The sequence below is a fragment of the Triticum urartu genome, chromosome 5 (genome assembly GCF_003073215.2).
Source record: "Triticum urartu cultivar G1812 chromosome 5, Tu2.1, whole genome shotgun sequence".
Classification (NCBI taxonomy): domain Eukaryota; kingdom Viridiplantae; phylum Streptophyta; class Magnoliopsida; order Poales; family Poaceae; genus Triticum; species Triticum urartu.
Genome location: NC_053026.1, coordinates 361,228,983 through 361,254,531, shown reverse-complemented (window position 1 = coordinate 361,254,531; position 25,549 = coordinate 361,228,983). Strand labels below are relative to the sequence as shown.

At 45.9% G+C, this 25,549-nt stretch overlaps 2 protein-coding genes across 2 annotated transcripts; both read right to left on the bottom strand.

Annotated features, from left to right (window-relative positions):
- Nucleotides 1-1,594: 1,594 nt before the first annotated feature.
- Nucleotides 1,595-2,313, bottom strand: LOC125555997 (11 kDa late embryogenesis abundant protein-like). The gene has a single exon (XM_048718801.1). The coding sequence runs from the start codon at nt 2,222-2,224 to the stop codon at nt 1,784-1,786; it is 441 nt and encodes a 146-aa protein (XP_048574758.1). The 5' UTR covers nt 2,225-2,313; the 3' UTR covers nt 1,595-1,783.
- Nucleotides 2,314-4,800: 2,487 nt separating this feature from the next.
- On the bottom strand, nt 4,801-10,553 carry LOC125509025 (enoyl-[acyl-carrier-protein] reductase [NADH] 2, chloroplastic). The gene is made up of 13 exons (XM_048673869.1): nt 10,389-10,553; nt 9,706-9,967; nt 7,465-7,574; nt 7,295-7,350; nt 7,107-7,191; nt 6,975-7,022; nt 6,794-6,868; nt 6,570-6,681; nt 5,926-5,977; nt 5,796-5,847; nt 5,649-5,706; nt 5,337-5,435; nt 4,801-5,235 (listed from the first exon to the last, which is right to left on the bottom strand). The coding sequence occupies exons 2-13, from the start codon at nt 9,950-9,952 to the stop codon at nt 5,105-5,107; spliced, it is 1,125 nt and encodes a 374-aa protein (XP_048529826.1). The 5' UTR covers nt 9,953-9,967; nt 10,389-10,553; the 3' UTR covers nt 4,801-5,104.
- Nucleotides 10,554-25,549: the final 14,996 nt, after the last annotated feature.

Sequence of the window (25,549 nt, the reverse complement as noted above, 5' to 3'; positions counted from 1 at the left end):
CTCCTACCGGTGAAGGAGGAGCCAGCCTAGGGCCCGCACCAGCGCGGCCTGCGGATCGGACGCCGCATGAAGGAGCATGTGTCCCCGCCATGCAGCCGGTAGGGCCGCATTGACGCGTCGTTCTCGCTGCCACCGCCTTGCCGTTAAGGAGGAGCTGCCGGCCGTGGTCAAGAAGGCATGGGGCCGTCTCCTTCACTACCTTAGCGGTCCCTCGGGCTCGAGGGCCGCCGTGTCTGAGGCGGAGCGCGCGGCTCAGCAGCAGGTGCGGTATGACCGGCACAATGCCAGTCGTCGCTCTGCATTCGCCAAGAGTGACGTGGCGCCGAACTGGGTCCAGACCTCGCCGCCGCGTGGGCGCTCGACCACTCCATGACCACCGCCGAGACAACCGCCAGGCGTCGTCGCCACCGCCTTGACAGCGAGCTCACCAAGATCGGCGAGGAGGGGTCGCTTAGCGACTGCTCCACCAAGGGCAGTTGCGGCAAGGCTGCCGCAAGGGCTTCGAAGGCCACGTCGACAATGGCAGCAGTGACATTCCGCACAGCACAACAGGAGGCTCGGCACCTCCTGCGTGAGTGGCAGGCAGTCGTCGGACAAGGCTGTCGCGGCCCTCCGGCGCCGTACCGCCGCTGGAGGGACCACGACGACGACGGCACCGACGAAGACAGCGGTGCGGCAGGGCGAGGCGGCCCCACGTACGGGGTGGTCGCCCGGTATAGGGTTTAGGTTTTTTTCTAGGTTTTTAATTAAACGGTTGAAATATTGACCTTTTAATGTAAACTAGCACATATGTCGGTGCGTTGCAACGGAAAAATTTGTTATTTTGTGTAACCATAATGTGCCATATCACCTGATTCACTACGAAGAACATGCTGCAACGCAACATTCTTCTACAAAATGAACATAAAAAATAGGATGCAATTCAGCCATGCTCATATTTTCTTTGCTGGGCATAATCTCTCACTAATTCCATTTAAGTATAATTCTTTCATTAATTACCATGACGTTCTCATCCATTTTTGTCGAGAATCAAATTCTTCTTTTTTTTCTAATTTAGTAGCTCCATCATTGAAGCATACAGATCCTTTTTTTAATTATCCTATTTTTTTTACCTCAAATTCCTCATTTAATTAGCCTATAGAAGGTCATCAACGTGCAAGTACCTAAGACAAAAATCAACAAGTACCAAACCAAGAATATCTATTCTCTTTAATAGTAATTCTCTTTAATAGTAGGTATAGATATAGATTATATCTAAACTTGAATAAAATCTGTCCAATTTGTTTGAATTTCGTGAGGTTTGTTTGAATGTTGGCCATTTAGTTTTTTTCTAGGTTTTTAGTTAAACCTTTTTATGTAAATTATATTTAAACTTGAATGAAATCCGTCTGGTTCGATTGAATTTCGTGAGGTTGGTCTGAATGTATGCAGCTAGCGTTGCATGTCGTTCTCCCACGTCCGTGTTCGTGAAAAAATTTGCGTGTTCCCCGTTGGAGATGGCCTCCCGTGAAACTCCGGTGAACGAGTACTGAGTTACAGCATGTCCATCAGAATTCAGAACCAGAAGGATCGCACAGCTCGTATACAAACTTGTGAAATCACACCCTCATCTCCATTATATAAAACTCATTTCACAGATCACAACGTAAATAAGCACAGCTCTTCAGAGCTCAAAACCACAGGAGGGGTCACACTCGAACAAGCACACAAGGTATACCAGCTATTTGCCAAACCAGCCAGTTCACACGCAAATCACATCGGATGGAGTCTCGTCAATTCGTCATCACGCAGAGTGGCCGCCGGGCGTGCCGCGCGCGGGCAGCTGGTGACCGCCGCCCTCGCCCACCCAGTGCCCCGCCCCCGACACCGGCAGGTAGCCGTCGTCGCTGCTCCCCGCGCGCGGGGCGGCCGCGCCCTCCACCTCGACGTCGCGGGCGTCCACTCCGGCGCCGGTGGTGGGGTGGTAGGACGCGGCGGTGGCGTGCTCCTTGGCGGCGGCGTTGTGGCGCATGGCGTCCCGCTTGGCGGCCTCCGCCTCGTGGATCCGCTCCTGCTTCCTGGCCTCCGCCTCGGCCTTGGCCGCCGGGTCGTGCGCCTTGGCCTTGTTCACCGTCTCCTGCACCACGGCCATGGTCTTCTCCTTGCCCGCCCACGCCGACGCGCCCACGTTCGCCACCGCCTCCTTGGCCGCGCCCACCGCGCTCGAGCTCTTCCCGCCCTGCATCCCTTTCTCTATCTACCTCGCAAAATGAAACCAACACGATCTGTCTCGGTGTCGGTCGATCTCTTGTGTTTATTGTCTTGCTTCGACGCAGTTGCGCTGGTACTATATATGTCGATGAATGTGAAGCGCTGGGGCCTACAGCCGAGGGGAAGACGTGTCCCAGGTCGGCAGGTCGGCGAGGGGCACGTGTAGTCGGATGGAGAAGCTGCTGCCGGCGCCTGTGGCACTCCACGCGTGTCATCTGGAACTCGAATCAATTCCTCAAAGTAACAGCAACTCCATTATTTTACGTTTTGTTTTTGAGTTGGCACAGCAACTCGTTTTGGTTACGAGGAAGAGAAGCTTCAACTTCGGCTAGGCCAACTTCTTTCTCAGTCATCGACTAGTAACCTTACTGGTATTTGCTTACGCGTAGCAAGCATCTGAACCTCTGATACAGATATGCCGAAGTTTAGGTAATCAAGACAGCGGACACTCAAACCATCAGCAAGTCGTCAGGACTAAACTAACAGGACGCGGTTTGTCATCCAACGACATCTCGGATCAGTCAGCAAACCAGTCTGGATGTTTTCTTGTAAACTGAAAGCAAATCGACCAGCCGCGTAGGACTCGACATCCCAATCCGTCTAAGAGCAATTTCAATGAAGCAGCCTAAATGGACGGCGTTTTTATTTGATTTTTGTACATTTGGATCGGTCGCCCATCCGGCGGCCGCCCTGTTTTAGATTTGGATCGGCAGTGCACTCAACGCGCCAACTGCCTAACCCATATGTGCCGATGTGGTCGGCTGGGCCCCTATTTCAATAAATAGCTCATTTTTGCATTGTTTCACACACAACTTTTGCATTTAAACATATAGTTAAATGACATAGTTTCAACTGAATAAAATAATATAGTTTTACAAGCCAAATAAAAATAAAAATGTCTCACATAGTTTTGCAAGCCGAATAAAGAAGATACATTTATTGGTTGCCAACATGAGCCCACATATGCTCAACCAAATCATTTTATAGTTGCACGTGAATATCCCAATCACGCATGTCATGATAAAATTAGGTGAACTGTTCAAACGTTGCCGCTCCTTCATACTCAGGCACAACATTCTCACCTTGAAACTGAAACCCTTAATCGTACAGATGTTCTGGGCGCTCATCTTCTACGATTATATTGTGCATGATCACACAAGCAGTCATCACCTTTCACAGTTTCTGCGTGCTCCAAGTATTAGCAGGATACCGAACGCTGCCCCATCGAGATCGCAAAACACCAAAAGCATGCTCGACGTCCTTCCTAACACTCTCTTGCTCTTGGGCAAATATTTTCCTCTTCTCTCCGGCAGGGTTGGGGATTGTCTTCACAATAGTGGTCCACTGAGGATAGATACTGTCACTCAGATAGTATCCTTTGTCGTAGTTGTGTTCGTTGATAGTAAAGTTCACCGGTGGGCTGTTGCCTTCGGCAAGCCTAGCAAACACCGGTAAGCGCTGAAGCACGTTGATATTATTGTGTGATCCGGCCATGCTAAAGAAAGAGTGTCAGATCTAGAGATCTTAAGACGCCACGGCCTCTAGTATGACAGTGCAAGCCCTGACATGGCCCTTATACTGCCCTTGCCAAGCAGAAGGGTAGTTTTTCCACTACCAGTGCATGCAGTCTATGCTGCCAAGCATCCCTGGGAAGCCCCTGCTGGCATTCATCGCCAACAAACGGGTTGTATCTTCAGGAGTCGGCTCTCTCAAGTACTCAGGGCCAAATACAGCAATAACAGCCTCGCAGAACTTATACAGGGTGTCTAGGCATGTAGACTCGCTCATACGAACGTACTCGACAATGAGATCACCGGGCACTCCGTATGCAAGCATTCGAATGGCAGCAGTGCATTTATGATAAGAGGAGAAACCAATCTTTCAAACGGCATCCTCTTTGCACTCGAAATAGTCATCATAACCGACCACCCCCTCTCTAATACGGTTGAAAAGATGCCTACTGATATGGAAACAGCGGCGGAATTTCTAATGTTTGAACAACGGATTTACTGTATCAAAGTAGTCCTTCCTTAGAAGGAAATGCCCGCTCTCTCGGTTGTGATTCAACGCCGGAAGGTGGCCCGGAATGGAGCCACGCGACAACGGCTGCTGGCTATTGAGGTGGTGATGGACCAACACGATAGCCAATATCTCCTCGTCATCGAACGACGAATCGTCGAGGTCGCAAAGAAAAATGTCGAAAAAAACTCGTCGACAGAGTCCATTTTGTACCTTGGCAAACTGTCGAACAGTTTGCGAGCGTCGACGACCGACGAAGGGAGTCGCTGCGCGCACAGACCAGCTAGCTGTCCGAGCATGCCGGTGAGGATCTGGCCGGGGTGGCGAGGCGGCTTCTTGGTCGCGGTCGCGTCGAGGGGGAGCGGGGGTGGGAAGCTGTCGGTTCCTCAGCGGCAAGACGACGGTGGCGGGTGACGTGGGAGGTGGCGGCGTTGCAAAGCAAGCAGCTAGCAGAGTCACCAGAAAAAATGGGATCTTTTAAATCAAAGAGGCCCCAAGCTATTTTAGTTTTAAAACGATGCAAAATAGATATAATCGCCAAAATGCAATATTTTTATTCAATTTCACTTTCTTCTTTTGTCTCCTTCCAAATCCAAGGCACAACATGATATGACAGACCAATGTACTGCGCTATCGAACTTCTATTTCTTCATGACAACTTGTAGTCCGGAGTAGCCAAAGCACGGCACACAATCATCCATGCTTCAGCAACTTTCTATCCTCAAGCTACTACCATCTCTCTCACAAATTCATCTCAAACTACACGAACATCCTAGTTTTGGAGAGGACCAGTGACAGAACACTCGAACTCACTACACCCCATTCAGGAGAATGCTTATGTAGACAAAGTAGGACTGTCAACCGCGAGCGCCATCGTGTTGAGTCCATTGTCGACATAAACAGTTGAACCAGTGATTGCAGATGCCAACGGAGACACCAAGAATGCTGCTGCGTTCCCCACTTCCTCTGTTGAACATGCGACGGTTTATAAATCACTTATACAAGAAAGGGGTGCACCAAGAGTGACGGAGAAAGTAGTGGCAAGAGGGGAAAGCGACAATGTTAACCTGCCAAGAGTTCCTTCTGCAATGGTGCGTTAACATAAGAGTACTCGATCATCTTCTCGATGAATCCAATAGCCTTTGCAGCTCTGCTCCCCAATGGACCTAAGGAAATAAGAAAGGATAAATTCAATGCATGAATGATGATGATACTGAAAGCACAGGCATAATGGAACTGCTGCTGAGTTGTTAAAGCTAGATGCAATAGAAAACTATATCTGTTAATTTAGTACACAGATGATGTTTTCTAACGTAAACTTTATGCCAAAAGATTTCCTGAAAAGAGGAACTTGTTTACTTTCTTTACAAAGAAGATACCTGCTGATATAGTGTTCACTCTGATTTTGCCCTTTCGGCCTGCTTCAAAAGCAAGAACCTACATAGAAAGATGTCTTTGAAATCAATATACACAAAACAAAGCACTGCTGGACATCATAGTGAGTCATGCCACGGAGAAGCACATACTCTTGTATCACTTTCAAGTGCTGCCTTTGCTGAACTCATGCCACCACCATAGCTACAAAGCAACCACCAAACAGATCATAAGTACAAATAATTCACTTCATAGCCGTGAAATCATTAGAAGAAGATTTACCCAGGGATTGTCCTTTCCGAAGCAATGTAGGTCAAAGAGATACTAGCACCTCCTATTAAATATTGAAATTACAAAATACAGTAAGCCGGGTCACCTTTCTTTAAATATGAAGAAAAAAAACATAGTCAGAACAAATAGTTTCCATCTGACCAACAGAAATAATGTCCACTGAACAAGCTATCCATAGGCCTGTTTGATAGACTATCACTATTCACCACAGCAATGCATATGCCACACAGCTACAGAAATGTGATAATACTTTTAAGCAAGCCCATCCTATTCGTTTAATGGAGTCACCCAGAATATGATACGAAATAAACACTAGACAGGTTGACCCATTACATCGTTTGTATGGCATGTTCTTGATACAACCAAATATATTGCTGCCTTATCATTGTTTCTGGAAAATTCCATGTTCTGTACCCCTTATTTACAGGTGGTAACTTAGCAGGGAATATCATTCATAAAAAGCATCATGCAGATTCACATTGACATCTGTATCCAACAGTCAACCCAATCAAAAAGTGTACTAGATAAATACCGGTAAGCTTGCCAAATAGAATTCAGATGGTAGCACAACAACAAAAGAAAACACCATCAAAACAAGAAAAGAACAGGCAAAGCATGTTGGTTGGGACTATTACCTGGATTCATGATGGGAAGGAAGTGCTGAAGTAAAGAGATGAACGAGTAACTAGATGCTGAAACTGCAGCAAGATAGCCACTTCTTGATGTCTCCAGCAAGGGCTTTGTTACCTTTTAAGTGAAATGGAGGTTAACTAAAAAATAAATGCTACCAATAAAGGTGAGACGATGGTCATGGCGATGGCATGCATGGGTATGTTTCTATGTGCATGAGAGGCTTCACCTCAGGACCATTGGCAAGAGAATGCACAAGGATATCAATGCTGCCGAAATCATCTTTCACAGTTTCAGCAACTTCCTATCAGATGAAAGTATGCACAAATTAGGCCTTCGATAAGAAGATTTATGCAGCATAGTGTTCAGTAGATCGCCAGTATGAGTTTAAGATGCATGCCGTAACTTACCTTCACAGTCCATTTTGAGGAGCCTGCGTACCTCTTATTTGCTTTAACCTACACCCGCAAAAGAAAAGAGTCAATACAGCCAAAATTGTAAGGGACAAGGAGATATCCCAAATGATGACTTATGAGCATTACATCTTCAGGAACATCCTCCAGGGAGTCAAAAACTGCATCCAGTGGATACACTTTAGTAATCTCCATAAGGGATCCATCAGGCAGCCTGCATCAAGTGATTGTCAAACACCAGACATAGGATAACAGATCCAGCAAGGAACACTGAAGTGGACAAACAAAATTAGGGTAGAAGAAGTAGATGAGCATACTTCCGTGATTCGTCAAACTTTCCACGTCTCAAGCTTGTCTCGAATATGTTCAGTGCCTGCAAATGCAGATGGTCTGTAAGATTGTTCAACAGAAAATCCATTACAATAAATGAATAAATTTCATGAAAGAGGCCAACTTTTTTCTAGAACCATGAAAGAGATCAACTTACAGGCACCCATGTACCAACAAGAATTTCAGCACCAGCTGCAGCAAGAGCCTTGGCTATTGCCCAGCCATAACCATTATCATCAGCGATTCCAGCAATAAATGCTCTTTTACCTGAAACAATGACACATGAACTAGTCAATTTACAGAACTTAGGTCAGATCATATCCTAAAAAATCAGTTGTGTTGGTTTTATGGCTCTGAAATTGCATAACTCAAAAAGCTGGACGTGAAGGGCTAATAAAGAAATTAGCCTAATCAACTTACCTCAATAGTAATAAGACACATATTCTTGCAACTAACAAAAAGAATCCAATGTTGAATTTCTCATCGCATTGTACGCAGTAGAATCTATACAACTCAACCCAATCCAATGCAAACTTAAAGTAATTTGGTTTCTTTTTTTGCGAACTAAACAGCAAAGATGGTACAATGGCATCCCTGTCATTAAGTTTGCTACTAGGCATAGAACATAAGAGAGGTGACTGCCCTTTGGGCTAGATCCACACAAACAAGAAAGCATTAAGTTGGAGACCAGGTCCCTGCGACTAGCTCTCCAAAGTGTTTTAATCATAATTTCAGGCAGGCCAATGCATGTATGTAAATAATGTCTATGACTAGACTACTATGTTATCCATATAAGCATTCTCATGAGCTCATTAGTGAGTCACTCAAAAGTGGAACAGAAGGACCAAATAGTCAAAATGAACACCTCTAGACAGACATGGGGACCACACAATGAAAAAGGACACTCGATGAAACAGTAGTGCAAATTAGAGACCTGAAAAATATTCTGAAGGGAAAGCATGAAGCTGCTTCATTGCAAGGTTGTGCCCATACAACAACAACAACAAAGCCTTTAGTCCCAAACAAGTTGGGGTAGGCTAGAGCTGAAGCCCATAAAGATCTCGCCACCAACTCATGGTTCTGGCACATGGATGGCAAGCTTCCACGCACCCCTGTCCATGGCTAGTTCTTTGGTGATACTCTAGTCCTTCAGGTCTCTCTTTACGGACTCCTCCCATGTCAAGTTCGGTCTACCCCGACCTCTCTTGACATTATCAGCACGCTTTAGCCATCCGCTATGCACTGGAGGCCTGCGCTGAATATGCCCAAACCATCTCAGACGATATTGGACAAGCTTCTCTTCAATCGGTGCTACCCCAACTCTATCCCGTATATCATCATTCCGGACCCGGTCCTTCCTTGTGTGGCCACACATCCATCTCAACATGCGCATCTCCACTACACATAACTGTTGAACATGACGCCTTTTAGTCGGCCAACATTCAGCACCATACAACATTGCGGGTCGAATCGCCCTATAGAACCTGCCTTTTAGCTTTTGTGGCACTCTTGGATTTCATCTCCATAAGAGTAGCTAAGTTTTGACGCTGGCTTGCCAAGCCTATCGCAACCCTCCTCCTTTACCCGGGCTTGGGACCGGTTATGTTGAGAAAACATAGACAACAAGGTTGTGCCCATCTTGTTCACAAATCCGGCAATCATACCCATGACCAAGGCAGCACCACTAGAGTAATGTAAGGGCTTGGGACTTACAATAACTAGGCTCAATGTGGCAAAGAAAGGTTTGATGGCATCATCTACTTTGTCTAACTGTTCTCTTTGACAGAATATTTGGAAGTCAGGTCAAGCAAAGCTTAATTCAGACTGTATCTATGTGACATTGTAGCTAAACAGTTTTGAATGGTATGTTTTAATCTTCATGTTTGAGATATGCTGAGTTGCTTCCTAGTGTCATCCCACTTAAGTGTTTTGTCTTTAGATTCAGTAGGACTTCATTTGAAATATCTCAGCATTCCTTTTTCATATTTTCTTGCACATAATACTAAATTTGGAAGTCCTGTGAGATCAGTGTTAACTCAAGTTCCCAGCAGGCCACCTTAGCTGAAGCAATATTGATTGAACTTCTGCAGTTCTGGAGGGAGACAAAAGCATTTTATATAATATAATTCTAGTGCACTTTTGAGCAGAAAATATAATTATAGTGGTTCTAAGGGCAACACGCGGTACACATTTTTCACCTACATTTGAACTGGATCTTGCTCAGTTGTATAATATTGCATAGACACATGACAAATTTAAAGTGTTATTGCAGAACCACTAACTGAAGCATATAGTAGTGCTGCGTAATAAACACAGTGGCACCAACATTGCAGGAACAAACAATTAAGGAAGATACATTAACACAAAATACAGCAATAGCCATTTGTCAAATTGTCACCTCTGAGATCAATGGGGAGTCCTTGGACAGCTCCCTGAGACATCGCCCTGACAGCAAACCTCTTGCGGCTTACAGAAATGAGCGATCCAGATGACGCAGTTTTAACACAGCTTGCAAAGCCAGTTCTGGTGCTGAGCGCCCTTCCGAATGCAGAAACTACAGATCTCGACCCAAGCATTCGCTGGCAAGCTGGGATGCAAGGGCGTGCCGCCACCATCTGCATACCGGTAGCTGCAGATGCACCCATCGTAGTTTATATGGACTGCAACCAGAACAAGTGAAAGATAATGTCACACTTGAACTGATAGTTATAGACAGAGCATCTGGGGAACAAACTTGTGGTGAGAGTTTTGTTGAATCGTGAATCCTAAGTAGACCCACAGTCCAGTTGTCTCAGCACCGTGAGGCGTGGGAACTTCGGTAATCTCAAGGTCAATGGTGCATAATTTCAAATTTTCTGCTAGGATGGCAACGTCTACTTGTTCCTGCGTGCCTGGTAAAAGAATCTCGACAGAGACTCGAAACCCAGTCTCCCCCCATTCTGGCCAGGAGCGCTACGCGCAAAAATAGTAAGTATTCCAAATCCGGCCCCGATGGGGAAGCGCCGCCTCGCAAATTTAGAGAAAATGGGAGGGCACGAACCCTCGAGCTGTTGGATTCGGCGTCGTGGAGAAGCTCCTTACCTCGGGGAAATGGGAATGCGGCGAGGGCGCCGGACGGGGGCTGGGGATCTGAGGCGGAGAGCACGAGGGGCGGAGTGCGGCTGCGAGGATTGTGCTGCGGGGGGGGTGGGGGAGGGAGGTGAACAAACAGGCCGAGCGGAGGTGGTGAGGGTTTCGATGGGATCGAGGGAGGGGTTTTCGTTTGGGTTGGCTGAGCAACCGAGGCACGTGCCAGCTCGGCGTTGGGCGCGTTACCCAAATCATTAGCCTATCTTTGCCTTACCAAAATCATCAGGGCCCCTCTGATTCGCAAGATTCAAAAGACACAGGAATAAGACTAGCCATAGGGCATAGTGCTACTAATTTCAGCAGTAACATCGAGTCCAACTCAGTAAATTTGTTTATATGGCAATAAATTAATGAGGAGAGAGATAGTTGTAGTAACTTAGCTAGTTACTGTAACATCACATGTTGTCAGGACCGGGTTTCGGGATACTAATTTGTCAGTAAATGGCTCTTGTGCTCACCAGCCCCAGGATTACTGTTAGCTGATGAGGCACCAACTCGATACAAAAATTCCAAGCAAAATACAAAATATGTAGTCCAAGACCATTCTGGCCTATGAGTACAACAAATGGTTTCTAGTGGTTGATGGCGGAAGCGGTTTGCGGTTCATCAGCGTCTATGGGACTCCACTTCCCACAGGAACAGCTGACCTGGATAACTTCTATCTTCGCGATGCTGCTATCACCATTGCGTAGGTTCCGGGGCTGTCATCGCAACGCTCCTCTCCACGCAAAAAATCTGGCCAAGACAATAGCCAGGGATAAGCCCGTGAGTACTTTGAATGTACTCGCAAACATTATGAGCACGGGTATAATATAACAAATGATAATCATGCCCTGAATTATTCTATGATCATACGTCAATCATAAAATAAACGTCCATGATGCACGCAAGCGGGCTATTCATTATACAACATGAATATGTAATAAGGGAGTAGAAGTAGAATGCACCGATCGGGTGTCCGAAGCGACACCTCGAAAGGATAATAATATAAAGCATGCCTCAGTCGGCGTCTAAGCGACGTCTCATAAAGGGCTTATAAAGGAAATAAGAAGCAAACATGCCACAGTCGGGCGTCTATGCAACACCACATAAAGGGCTTATAGAGTAATTAAATAACAAGCATGCCACACTCGGGCGTCTCAGCGACACCACATAAAGGGCTTATAAAGTAAATGAATAACAAGCATGCCACAGTCGGGCGTCTCTGCGACACCACATAAAGGGCTTATATGAGAGTAATGACAGTGAATATCCAGGAGGTAGAACCGTTCCAGGGATACTCAATAATTCAATGATGTAAATGGTTAGTTCATAATAATAGTAATCATAAACATCATGAGTCACAAGTCATGATCCATGTTCTGGTTTAGCAATTTTTCCTCCGAAGATCGACACTAAGACCGGCACTTGACCCATCCCAGACTGTAGTCCTTAACCATGGACCCGGCTATTCGAATAGATATAATCTCTGCAGAGGGTGTACTCTTTACCCACGAGCAACGGATTCCTTTAGTCCATCGGGGCTAATTCCGTCTACGGTCTTTTAATTGAAAACACTCCTGACCGCACACACCAGCCTAACTTACCAGTGTATGGAAATCACCCATGACACTCGTTAAGCGAAACTTTAAGTGGGGAGGCTACAACCTCGAATAGCATGGGATCACAAAATTTATCACGCGCGCAAACTAGGGGAGCTACCCCCTCGGCTCCAACCGGAAACACCATGCCCCCGGACCAGGTGGCATGCCTACCGGATGCAGCCGGTATCTTCCACAATGGCCTCTTTGTACGGTGTGTGCTAGGAAGGGGTTGACAACTTACTGAACCGTACCCTACCTATGGCAGGGACGAGTGGTAGTACGAAACAAGTATGGGGGTTACTGGAACAAGACTCGATCTATGGTCGACTCAGGAGGTTAAAGCATTTCCTGCATGATAAGCATAAGAAATATATTTCACACCAATCAGACAGAATCACCACTCATCATACCTCACCATGCCTTACCGGACACAACCGTCTCGACGAAGAACTAGAGACAAGCTCGTGTCTACCCAAGACAGAGACTTTCCCGGATTCCTTCCGGTAGGCATGAAAGGCATACGAGGGTGATTACTATCACAACCATATCAAATTCCAACAGCACGGAATCATCAATATGCACTCATGAGTATGATCATATCATCACATAAAATAACGAATATTCCGAGTTAAGGTGGTGTTGTAACCGCATAAAACAACACACAACAATATTATGCCAGGGTTCAGAATGCTTGCCTTCAAGAGTATGCAAGTGTGGTGCACTTTTTGAAAGTTGCCTTCTCTCTCCAAAAATCCTATCTAAGAAAATTTAAATTAACACATAGTTTCAAAACAGTATTAAAAAGTTGCTTGGAAAATTTTCAAATAAACATGAAAATAAACTAGGCAAAATTTGAGAAACAAGAGAAAAGGAATCAAGTCAATTGGACTTATATTAAAAAAGTTATAGCCAGTCAAAGTTTAGTCAAAATCTGTTTTTAATAAAAATCAGAAAAAGAAAACGGTTCGGGGAGTAATACGTTTTCGAGGCAGAGAAGGCATACTTCTGCTTTTACGTCTTCACTTAAACCAGCGCGGGTCGTCGCTGGGTCACTGACAGTGGGTCCCTTGGGCCCACTGGTCAGGTTTAACCGGTCGCCCGCGCCTCCTTCCTCCTTTGTCCGAGCGGAGGCGGAGCTCCGGCGATCAACGCCGGCGATTGGTGGCTCCTCGCGGGGCTTCGACGGCAGGAACAGGTTCACTGCATTAGGACGATCCTCCCGGTGGTCGAGAGGGTCGCGGGGACGAAGGGAGTCGCCGGCGGAGAGCTCTGCGGCGGACGGCGTCTTTGGGAACAAATGGGTCTCGGCCTATGGTGGCTCCCAGTCGAAGCTGAGAGGTTGGGAGGCTCCGCACGGTCGAGGTGAGTCAGGTGGTGGCGCTGGAAGGGCTAGGGAGGCTCTGCTCGCGACGCACGGCACCGGAGCATGGCAGCGGCCGAATTGGCCAGAGACGAGGAGGACAGCCTCCCCTGTCGATTGCTGGCTATGGGAGTGCTAGGGGGATGGCTTGAGGTTGCCTGAGGGTCTGGACGAGCTCGGGGCCCCTTTTATAGGCGGTCGAGGTCGGTTCCGCGGCGGCCGGGGATAAGAACGGCGGCGAACCGCCGTTCTGTAGCCAGGGGGCGCGTGGCGGCGACAGGCGCTAGCGGACGTGCTCGTGGATAAGCTCGGGCTGTTCCAGAGGGCAGCTGGCGGGCTGGAGTGGCTTGGGCGGCGCCGTCCATGGCAGAGGCTGTCGGAGCAGCGGTGGCGGCTTGCGGTGGTGGCGCTGTGGGGCACCAGGCGGTGGCCAGGGCGGCTCTGCGATGAGGAGGGGTCGGGCGCGTTGGCGGCGAGTGGCCAAGGGTCAGCACGGGCGCGGGGAGGGCGGCAGCGAGACGCGACGGCTCGGTGCGCGCGCGTGCAAAACGTGCGCTCTGGCCGCGCCTAGAGCACGCATGCCAGGCGTTCGACAAAATGCCAATGCGCTCTAGGCCTCTCTGATGCCTCTGCAACTAAACAAGACTAGGCTAATGATTATAAGAGAGCTAATAGACATGCTGGTTTTGTTGGGGAACGTAGCAATAATTCAAAATTTTCCTAGGTGTCACCGAGATCAATCTATGGAGTCATCTAGCAACAAGGGAGTGGATCTACATACCCTTGTAGATCGCGCGCGGAAGCGTTCAAGAGAACGGGGTTGATGGAGTCGTACTCGTCGTGATCCAAATCACCGATGATCCTAGCGCCGAACGGACGACACCTCCGCGTTCAACACACGTACAGAGCAGCGACGTCTCCTCCTTCTTGATCCAGCAAGGGGGAAGGAGAGGTTGATGGAGATCCAGCAGCACGACGGCGTGGTGGTGGAAGTAGCGGGATTCCAATAGGGCTTCGCCAAGCGCTGCGGGAGGAGGGAGATGTGTCATGGGAGGGAGAGGGAGGCGCCAGGGCTTAGATTGGGCTGCCCTCCCTTCCCCCCACTATATATAGGGCCAAGGGAGAGGGGGGAGACGCAGCCTTGGCCCTTCCTCCAAGGAAGGGTGCGGCCAGGGAGGAGTCCCTCCTCCCCAAGGCACCTCGGAGGTGCCTTCCCCCTTTAGGACTCTTCCTTTTCCTTGACTCTTGGCGCATGGGCCTTTTGGGGCTGGTGCCCTTGGCCCATACAGGCCAAGGCGCACCCCCTACAGCCCATGTGGCCCCCCGGGGCTGGTGGCCCCACCCGGTGGACCCCTGGGACCCTTTCGGTGGTCCCGGTACAATACCGGTGACCCCGAAACTTGTCCCGATGGCCGAAATAGCACTTCCTATATATAATTCTTTACCTCCGGACCATTTCGGAACTCCTCGTGACGTCCGGATCTCATCCGGGACTCCGAACAACTTTCGGGATTACCGCATAACTAATATCTCTATAACACTAGCGTCACGAACCTTAAGTGTGTAGCCCTACGGGTTCGGGAGACATGCAGACATGACCGAGATGACTCTCCGGTCAATAACCAATCAGCGGGATCTGGATACCCATGTTGGCTCCCCCATGTTCCACGATGATCTCATCGGATGAACCACGATGTCAAGGACTTAATCAATCCCGTATACAATTCCCTTTGTCTATCGGTACGATACTTGTCCCGAGATTCGATCGTCGGTATCCCGATACCTTGTTCAATCTCGTTACTGGCAAGTCTCTTTTACTCGTTCTGTAACACATCATCCCGTGATCAACTCCTTGATCACATTGTGCACATTATGTTGATGTCCTACCGAGTGGGCCCAGAGATACCTCTCCCGTTTACACAGAGTGACAAATCCCAGTCTCGATTCGTGCCAACCCAACAGACACTTTCGGAGATACCTGTAGTGTACCTTTATAGCCACCCAGTTACGTTGTGACGTTTGGCACACCCAAAGCACTCCTACGGTATCCGGGAGTTGCACAATCTCATGGTCTAAGGAAATGATACTTGACATTAGAAAAGCTTTAGCATACGAACTGCATGATCTTGTGCTAGGCTTAGGATTGGGTCTTTGTCCATCACATCATTCTCCTAATGATGTGATCCCGTTATCAATGACATCCAATGTCCATGGTCAGGAAACCGTAACCATCTATTGATCAATGAGCTAGTCAACTAGAGGCTTACTAGGGACATGGTGTTGTCTATGTATCCACACATGTATCTGAGTTTCCTATCAATAAAATTCTAGCATGGATAATAAACGATTATCATGAACAAGGAAATATAATAATAATCAATTTATTATTGCCTCTAGGGCATATTTCCATCAGTCTCCCACTTGCACTAGAGTCAATAATCCAGTTCACATCGCTATGTGACTAACACTCAAGGTCACATCCCCATGTGACTAACACCCAAAGAGTTTACTAGAGTCAATAATCTAGTTCACATTACCATGTGATTAACACTCGATGAGTTCTGGGTTTGATCATGTTATGCTTGTGAGAGATGTTATAGTCAACGGGTCTGAATCTTTCAAATCCGTATGTACTTCGCAAATCTCTATGTCATCTTGTAGATGCAGCTACTATGCTATATTTGGAGACATTTCAAATAATTGTTCTACTATACGAATCCAGTTTACTACTCAGAATAATCCGGATTAGTGTCAAAGTTTGCATCGGCGTAACCCTTTACGACGAACTCTTTTACCACCTCCATAATCGAGAAAATTCCTTAGTCCACTAGTTACTAAGGATAACTTTGACCGCTGTCCTGTGATCCATTCTTGGATCACTCTTGTACCCCTTGACTAACTCATGGCAAGGCACACTTCAGGTGCGGTACACAGCATAGCATACTGTAGAGAGCCTATGATAAAAGCATAGGGGACGACCTTCGTCCTTCCTCTTTCTTCTACCGTAGTCGAGCTTTAAGTCTTAACTTCATACCTTACAACTCAGGCAAGAACTCCTTCTTTGACTGATCCATCTTGAACACCTTCAAGATCATGTCAAGGTATGTGCTCATTTGAAAGTACCATTAAGCGTTTTGATCTATCCTTATAGATCTTGATGCTCAATGTTCAAGTAGCTTAATCCAGGCTTTCCGTTGAAAAACACTTTCCAAATAACCCTATATGCTTTCTAGAAATTCTACGTCATTTCTGATCAACAATATGTCAACAACATACACTCATCAGAAATTCTATAGTGCTCCCACTCACCTTTTTGGAAATACAAGTTTCTCATAAACTTTGTATACACCCAAAACTTTGATCATCTTATCAAAGCATACATTCCAACTCCGAGATGCTTACTCCAGTCCTTAGAAGGATTGCTTGAGCTTTGCATACTTATTAGCATCTTTCAGGATTAACAAAACCTTCCGGTTGTATCACATACAACCTTTCCTCAAAAATCGTCGAGGAAACAATGGTTTTTGGCATCCTATCTGCAAGATTTCACAAATAATGCAGTAATTGCTAATATAATTCCAACAGACTCTTAGCATCGCTACGAGTGAGAAAGTCTCATCGTAGTCAACTCTTTGAACTTGTCGGAAAACATCTTAACGACAAGTCGAGCTTTCTTAATGGTGACATTTACCATCATTGTCCGTCTTCCTTTTAAAATCCATCTGCACTCAACAGCCTTATGACCATCGAGCTGTTCTGTCAAAGTCTACACTTTGTTTCCATACATGGATCCTCTCTCGGATTTTATGGCCTCGAGCCATTTATCGGAATCCGGGCCCACCATCGCTTCTCCATAGCTCGTAGGTTCATTGTTGTCTAGCAACATGACTTCCAAGACAGGATTACGTACCACTCTAAAGTAGTACGCATCCTTGTCATCCTACGAGGTTTGGGAGTGACTTGATCCGAAGTCTCATGATCAATATCATAAGCTTCCACTTCAATTGGTGTAGGTGCCACAGGAACAACTCTTTGTGCCCTGCTATACACTAGTTGAAGAGACGGTTCAATAACCTCATCAAGTCTCCACCATCCTCCCACTCAATTCTTTCGAGAGAAACTTTTCCTCGAGAAAGGACCCGATTCTAGAAACAATCCCTTATTGCTTTCGGATCTGAGACAGGAGGTATACCCAACTGTTTTGGGTGTCCTATGAAGATGCATTTATCCGCTTTGGGTTCGAGCTTATCAGCCTGAAACTTTTTCACATAAGCGTCGCAGCCCCAAACTTTTAAGAAATGACAGCTTAGGTTTCTCTAAACCATAGTTCATACGGTGTCATCTCATCGGAATTACGTGGTGCCCTATTTAAAGTGAATGTGGTTGTCTTTAATGCCTAACCCATAAACTATCGTGGTAATTCGATAAGAGACATCATGGTATGCATCATATCCAATAGGGTGCAGTTATGATGTTCGGACACACCATCACACTATGGTGTTCCAGGCTGTATTAGTTGTGAAACAATTTCCACAATGTCTTAATTCTGTGCCAAACTCGTAATTCAGATATTCATCTCTATGATCATATCATAGATATTTTATCCTCTTGTCACGACGATCTTTCAACTTCACCCTGAAATTACTTGAACCTTTCAATAATTCAGACTCGTGATTCATCAAGTAAATATACTCAACATCTACTCAAATCATCTGTGAAGTAAGAACATAACGATATCCACTACATGCCTCAGCACTCATTGGATTGCACACATCAAAATGTATTACTTCCAACAAGTTGCTTTCTAGTTCCATTTTACTGAAAACGAGGCTTTCAGTCATCTTGCCCATGTGGTATGATTTGCATGTCTCAAGTGATTCAAAATCAAGTGAGTCCAAACGGTCCATTTGCATGGAGTTTCTTCATGCATATACACCAATAGACATGGTTCGCATGTCTCAAACCTTTCAAAAACGAGTGAGCCCAAAGATCCATCAACATGGAGCTTCTTCATGCGTTTTATACCGATATGACTTACGTGGCAGTGCCACAAGTAGGTGGTACTATCATTACTATCTTTTGGCATGAACATGTGTATCACTACGATCGAGATTCAATAAACCATTCATTTCAGGTGTAAGACTATTGAAGGTATTATTCAAATAAACAGAGTAACCATTATTCTCTTTAAATGAATAACCGTATTGCGATAGACATAATCCAATCATGTCTATGCTCAACGCAAACACCAATCTCGATGGTAGAGGGAGCGTATGATATTTGATCAACCTTGGAAATACTTCCAACACATATCGTCATCTCACCTTTAGCTAGTCTCCGTTTATTCCGTAGCTTTTATTTCGAGTTACTAACACTTAGCAACCGAACCGGTATCTAATACCCTGGTGCTACTAGGAGTACTAGTAAAGTACACATCAACACAATGTATATCCAATATACTTCTATTGACCTTGCCAGCCTTCTAATCTACCAAGTATCTAGGGTAATTCTGCTCCAGTGGCTGTTCCCCTTATTACAGAAGCACTTAGTCTCGGGTTTGGGTTCAACCTTGGGTTTCTTCACTAGAGCAGCAGCTGAATTGCCGTTTCATGAAGTATCCCTTCTTGCCCTTGCCCTTCTTGAAACTAGTGGTTTCACCAACCATCAACAATTGATGCTCCTTCTTGATTTCTACTTTTGTGGTGTCAAACATCACGAATATCTCAAGGATCATCATATATATCCCTGATATATTATAGTTCAGCACGAAGCTCTAGCAGCTTGGTGGTAATGACTTCGGAGAAACATCACTATCTCATCTGGAAGATCAACTCCCACTTGATTCAAGCGATTGTTGTACTCAAACAATCTGAGCACAAGTTCAACAATTGAGCTTTTCTCCTTAGTTTGTAGGCTAAGAAAATCGTCGGAGGTCTTATACCTCTTGACGTGGGCACGAGCCTGAAATCCCAATTTCAGCCCTCGAAACATCTCATATGTTTCGCGACGTTTCAAAACGTCTTCGGTGCCTCAACTCTAAACCGTTTAACTGAACTATCACGTAGTTATCAAAATGTGTATGTCAGATGTTCGCAACATCCACAGACAACGTTCGAGGTTCAGCACACTGAGCGGTGCATTAAGGACATAAGCCTTCTATGAAGCAATGGGGATAAACCTCAGTTTACGGACCTAGTCCGCATAATTACTACTATCAACTTTCAACTAAATTTTCTCTAGGAACATATCTAAACAGTAGAACTGAAGCGCGAGCTACGACATAATTTGCGAAGACCTTTTGACTATGTTCAGGATAATTAAGTTCATCTTATGAACTCCCACTCAGATAGACATCCCTCTAGTCATCTAAGTGATTACATGATCCGAGTCAACTAGGCCGTGTCCAATCATCACGTGAGACGGACTAGTCATCATCGGTGAACATCTTCATGTTGATCGTATCTGCCATACGACTCATGCTCGACCTTTCGGTCTCTTGTGTTCCGAGGCCATGTCTGTACATGCTAGGCTTGTCAAGTCAACCTAAGTGTTTCGCGTGTGTAAATCTGTCTTACACCCGTTGTATGTGAACATTAGAATCTATCACACCCGATCATCACGTGGTGCTTCGAAACAACAAACTGTCGCAACGGTGCACAGTTAGGGGGAACACTTTCTTGAAATTATTATGAGGGATCATCTTATTTACTACCGTCGTTCTAAGTAAACAAGATGCATAAACATGATAAACATCACATGCAATCAAATAGTGACATCATATGGCCATCATCACTTTGCTCCTCTTGATCTCCATCTTCGGGGCTCCATGATCATCATCGTCACCGGCATGACACCATGATCTCCATCATCATGATCTCCATCATCGTGTCTCCATGAAGTTGTCTCGTCAACTATTACTTCTACTACTACAGCTAACGGTTAGCAATAAAGTAAAGTAATTACATGACGTTTATGTTGACACGCAGGTCATAAATAAATTAAGACAACTCCTATGGCTCCTGCCGGTTGTCATACTCATCGACATGCAAGTCGTGATTCCTATTACAAGAACATGATCATCTCATACATCACATATATCATTCATCACATCCTTTTGGCCATATCACATCACATAGCATACCCTGCAAAAACAAGTTAGACGTCCTCTAATTGTTGTTTGCATGTTTTACGTGGCTGCTATGGGTTTCTAGCAAGAACGTTTCTTACCTACGCAAAAACCACAACGTGATATGCCAATTGCTATTTACCCTTCATAAGGACCCTTTCCATCGAATCCGATCCGACTAAAGTGGGAGAGACAGACACCCGCTAGCCACCTTATGCAACTAGTGCATGTCAGTCGGTGGAACCTGTCTCACGTAAGAGTACGTGTAAGGTCGGTCCGGGCCGCTTCATCCCACAATGCCACCGAATCAAGATTGGACTAGTAACGGTAAGCATATTGAACAAAATCAACGCCCACAACTACTTTGTGTTCTACTCGTGCATAGAAACTATGCATAGACCTAGCTCATGATGCCACTGTTGGGGAACGTAGCAATAATTCAAAATTTTCCTACGTGTCACCAAGATCAATCTATGGAGTCATCTAGCAACAAGGGAGGAGTGGATCTACATACCCTTGTAGATCGCGCGCGGAAGCGTTCAAGAGAACGGGGTTGATGGAGTCGTACTCGTCGTGATCCAAATCACCGATGATCCTAGCGCCGAACGGACGGCACCTCTGCGTTCAACACACGTACGGAGCAGCGATGTCTCCTCCTTCTTGATCCAGCAAGGGGGAAGGAGAGGTTGATGGAGATCCAGCAGCACGACGGCGTGGTGGTGGAAGTAGCGGGATTCCAACAGGGCTTCGCCAAGCGCTGCGGGAGGAGGGAGATGTGTCATGGGAGGGAGAGGGAGGCGCCAGGGCTTAGATTGGGCTGCCCTCCCTTTCCCCCACTATATATAGGGCCAAGGGAGAGGGGGGAGACGCAGCCTTGGCCCTTCCTCCAAGGAAGGGTGCGGCCAGGGAGGAGTCCCTCCTCCCCAAGGCACCTCGGAGGTGCCTTCCCCCTTTAGGACTCTTCCTTTTCCTTGACTCTTGGCGCATGGGCCTTTTGGGGCTGGTGCCCTTGGCCCATACAGGCCAAGGCGCACCCCCTACAGCCCATGTGGCCCCCCGGGGCTGGTGGCCCCACCCGGTGGACCCCCGGGACCCTTTCGGTGGTCCCGGTACAATACCGGTGACCCCGAAACTTGTCCCGATGGCCGAAATAGCACTTCCTATATATAATTCTTTACCTCCGGACCATTCCGGAACTCCTCGTGACGTCCGGGATCTCATCCGGGACTCCGAACAACTTTCGGGTTACCGCATACTAATATCTCTATAACCCTAGCGTCACCGAACCTTAAGTGTGTAGACCCTACGGGTTCGGGAGACATGCAGACATGACCGAGATGACTCTCCGGCCAATAACCAACAGCGGGATCTGGATACCCATGTTGGCTCCCACATGTTCCACGATGATCTCATCGGATGAACCACGATGTCAAGGACTTAATCAATCCCGTATACAATTCCCTTTGTCTATCGGTACGACACTTGCCCGAGATTCGATCGTCGGTATCCCGATACCTTGTTCAATCTCGTTACTGGCAAGTCTCTTTACTCGTTTCGTAACACATCATCCCGCGATCAACTCCTTGATCACATTGTGCACATTATGATGATGTCCTACCGAGTGGGCCCAAAGATACCTCTCCGTTTACACAGAGTGACAAATCCCAGTCTCGATTCGTGCCAACCCAACAGACACTTTCGGAGATACCTGTAGTGTACCTTTATAGCCACCCAGTTACGTTGTGACGTTTGGCACACCCAAAGCACTCCTACGGTATCCGGGAGTTGCACAATCTCATGGTCTAAGGAAATGATACTTGACATTAGAAAAGCTTTAGCATACGAACTACATGATCTTGTGCTAGGCTTAGGATTGGGTCTTTGTCCATCACATCATTCTCCTAATGATGTGATCCCGTTATCAATGACATCCAATGTCCATGGTCAGGAAACCGTAACCATCTATTGATCAACGAGCTAGTCAACTAGAGGCTTACTAGGGACATGGTGTTGTCTATGTATCCACACATGTATCTGAGTTTCCTATCAATACAATTCTAGCATGGATAATAAACGATTATCATGAACAAGGAAATATAATAATAATCAATTTATTATTGCCTCTAGGGCATATTTCCAACAGGTTTGGCAAATCAAGCAGGTTCAAAATGGAAACTAGGGTTCATGCCAATTCTGTTCATGCACTCAAGGTGTCCGGCAGAATGCTATGGTCATCTAGGTATCTCTTGGGGTGGCCAAAAACTCCAGATCGTAGTCTCTTTAGATGATAAAGAGGGTGGCAAGGTTAGTTTGGCAAAACCAGAAACTTGTTAGTGCAAGTTTTGCAAATATTCAGTTCTGCACAGAAAATAAAAGGCATTGTTGCATGTACCAAAAATACTCCAATGGGTCCAATCTCCTAGACTTAAGGGTTTGGTAGGGTGTACTACAAGCAGGACAAAACTCAAGGCAACAAGAGCAAGAAAAAATATGGTTGCAATACAAATCACCAAGCTAGACCAGAATGAAGATGGGGATGATTTGCTCAATTTTTTCAAAGAACATCAATAGGTTTTTGCATAAAGTTGAATTATATACTCCTACTAACATCTCCCAACTTTGGTGGAATTTTTAAAGAAATATTTAAATAGGTTGCAGTGCAAACCACAAACTGATCCAAATTTGCAAACTTGAGGTAGGGCTCAAAACTTCCAAATGACTAAAAGAGGTTTTTGCATAGAAGTGATGTGGGAACCTCACATGACATCCCCAATTTTTGGTGGGGATTTTAAAGGAGTATTTGAAAGGGTTGTAGTGCAAATGGAACCCTAAAACTTATGAAAAACCATTTTTAAAGAAATAAAGCTCAGGAAAAATAATTATAGAAATAATTCCACTGATAAAAGAAATGGTCTTGGAAAGATATAGAAGTTCAACAATATTTTGAAAGGTTTTCACTTGGGGTGAAAACTCCACAATATCAAAGAAAAGAGTAGTTCTGAAATCAAAAGATAAATCCAGAAAATAAAAAATTAATTTTCCATGGCAAAATTTTAATTAATAAATCATGGTTAAAATTTTGGGGTGTTACACATGTCCCAATGCAATATGCGTCTATAACCTAAGGCTAGTCATAGTGGGAGTAACTTAGGTAGTAACATAGCGCACCTCGAGAATTTTTTGCTTATGTGGCAAGTAGTTAATGAGAAGTAGTAACATAATATGTTATTGTAATATAGCGCTTTCCAAGACAACATGAGTCTACAAGCTATTAAATGAGGCCACATATGACACTAGTACTATGTTACTTTGCACTATGAAGATAGTAGCTTAGACTAGTGTCATGCATATGACACTAGTCTAAGTTACTCCCCACTATGACCAGCCTAATAAATGAATCTTTGCATATTACCACACTTAAGTTACTACCCACTATGAAGGTAGTAACATAATATAGGGATATGTATATGTTACTAGTGTATGTTACTCTCCATTGTGGCTAGTCTAAGCAAAAACATACTCTCTCCATCCATCTATATAAGTCCTAACCCCAAATTTCATTTTCCATCTATACAAGGCCAAATGAGCTAACCGATGTGTCTCCCTTTTAATTCTCTCTTGCAAATCGTGTGTGGTCCATTCCTCGTGAAAATTCGCTGGCCACCACATTGATTTGTTTGCATGCATAACGCCACCATATTTTCAAGGGAGCAGCGAGCTCTATCTTTCAGCCAATGCATGCATCATTTGAGGAGTTATGATTGGGCATGCATGTAGAGAAGGGAAGAGATAAATTTGCATGCGGGGGATTAAGTGAGGTAGGCCAGCGTCTCGGCATTTAAAAGAGGTCGCATGCAAGATTAACACGGGACCCAAAATCTGGTTTGCCTGCGATTTGGTTGGTCAAATACTACTCCCAAAATCTGCTCCTCCTTCTACGCACATGCCTTGGTATGAGAGATTCAAAAGTTAGGCCCTATATAGATGGAAGGAGGGAGTAGGAGTATAATGCCATGCTTATCTCAGTCTTACAGGATTTTAGGTTGTTTGATTGGTTTGAGTGGACGTTGGAAATCCTACGAAAAATAGTAACAAAAAAACAATCAACAAAAAGAAAATCTTAACGATTCTAATCCTTCAAAATTCATATGAAAATCCTTCGAATCAAAGGAGCCCTTAGCCTCTTTAAAAATTGTAGACTTTACCAAAAATAAGTGGTGTGTCAACAAATTCTAGTGGTTGTTTTAATGGGGCCTATGATTTTAGAATTTTGACTAGCTCGGTCCAGTCAGTCTTTACATACAGTGGCGACGTTAGGCCCCAGGCAACTTGGGCTGCTGCCTGAGGCATGGAGGAGGAGCTCTTTAGGGTAACTACTATTTGGCAATGTAGCCACTAGTAGGAACAAAATTCCCTTTTTCCCTCTCGTTAGGGTTTGTTTCCTCTCGTCGCCTCCAGCGACGTTCAGATCATCTGTCCCTCCTCTCCCAGGAATCCGGCCACCCTTGCTCGGGCTGACTAAGGGGCCGTCCTGGACTACCACCCAGCCTTGGTAAGGATCGGGAACTAGGGAGGGAGTTAGGGTTTTTTTAGGTCATCTGCCTGGCCACCGAGAGATCGATCTCTCGTTGGATCGAAGACATGGAACGCAGCGATGAGTCGTCGGCGTCTACAGCCAAGGGGAAGAGCAAGGTGGAGGATCTCATGAAGGAGCTCGCGCTGCAGGAGGACGACCTCGATGATGTTGTATTCGAGGAAGATGGTGCCCCGGCGGATGAGGATATCCGCTGGATGATCCTGGTGGGTGTCCACATGGACAAGGGATTTAGTACCTACTGGTTCTTCCGTAATATGCGAATGGCATTGGATCTAGCCATGAAGGTTAAGATCGAAGCTCTGGAGGAGAACTTGTTCATGATGCAATTCAATTGTCTTGGAGATTGGCAGAGGGTTACCCAGGGTGGCCCATGGCACTTCCGGGGAAACCTGGTGATCATCGCACCCTGTGATGGATATTCCAAGCCATCGTCCATAGAGCTCTACA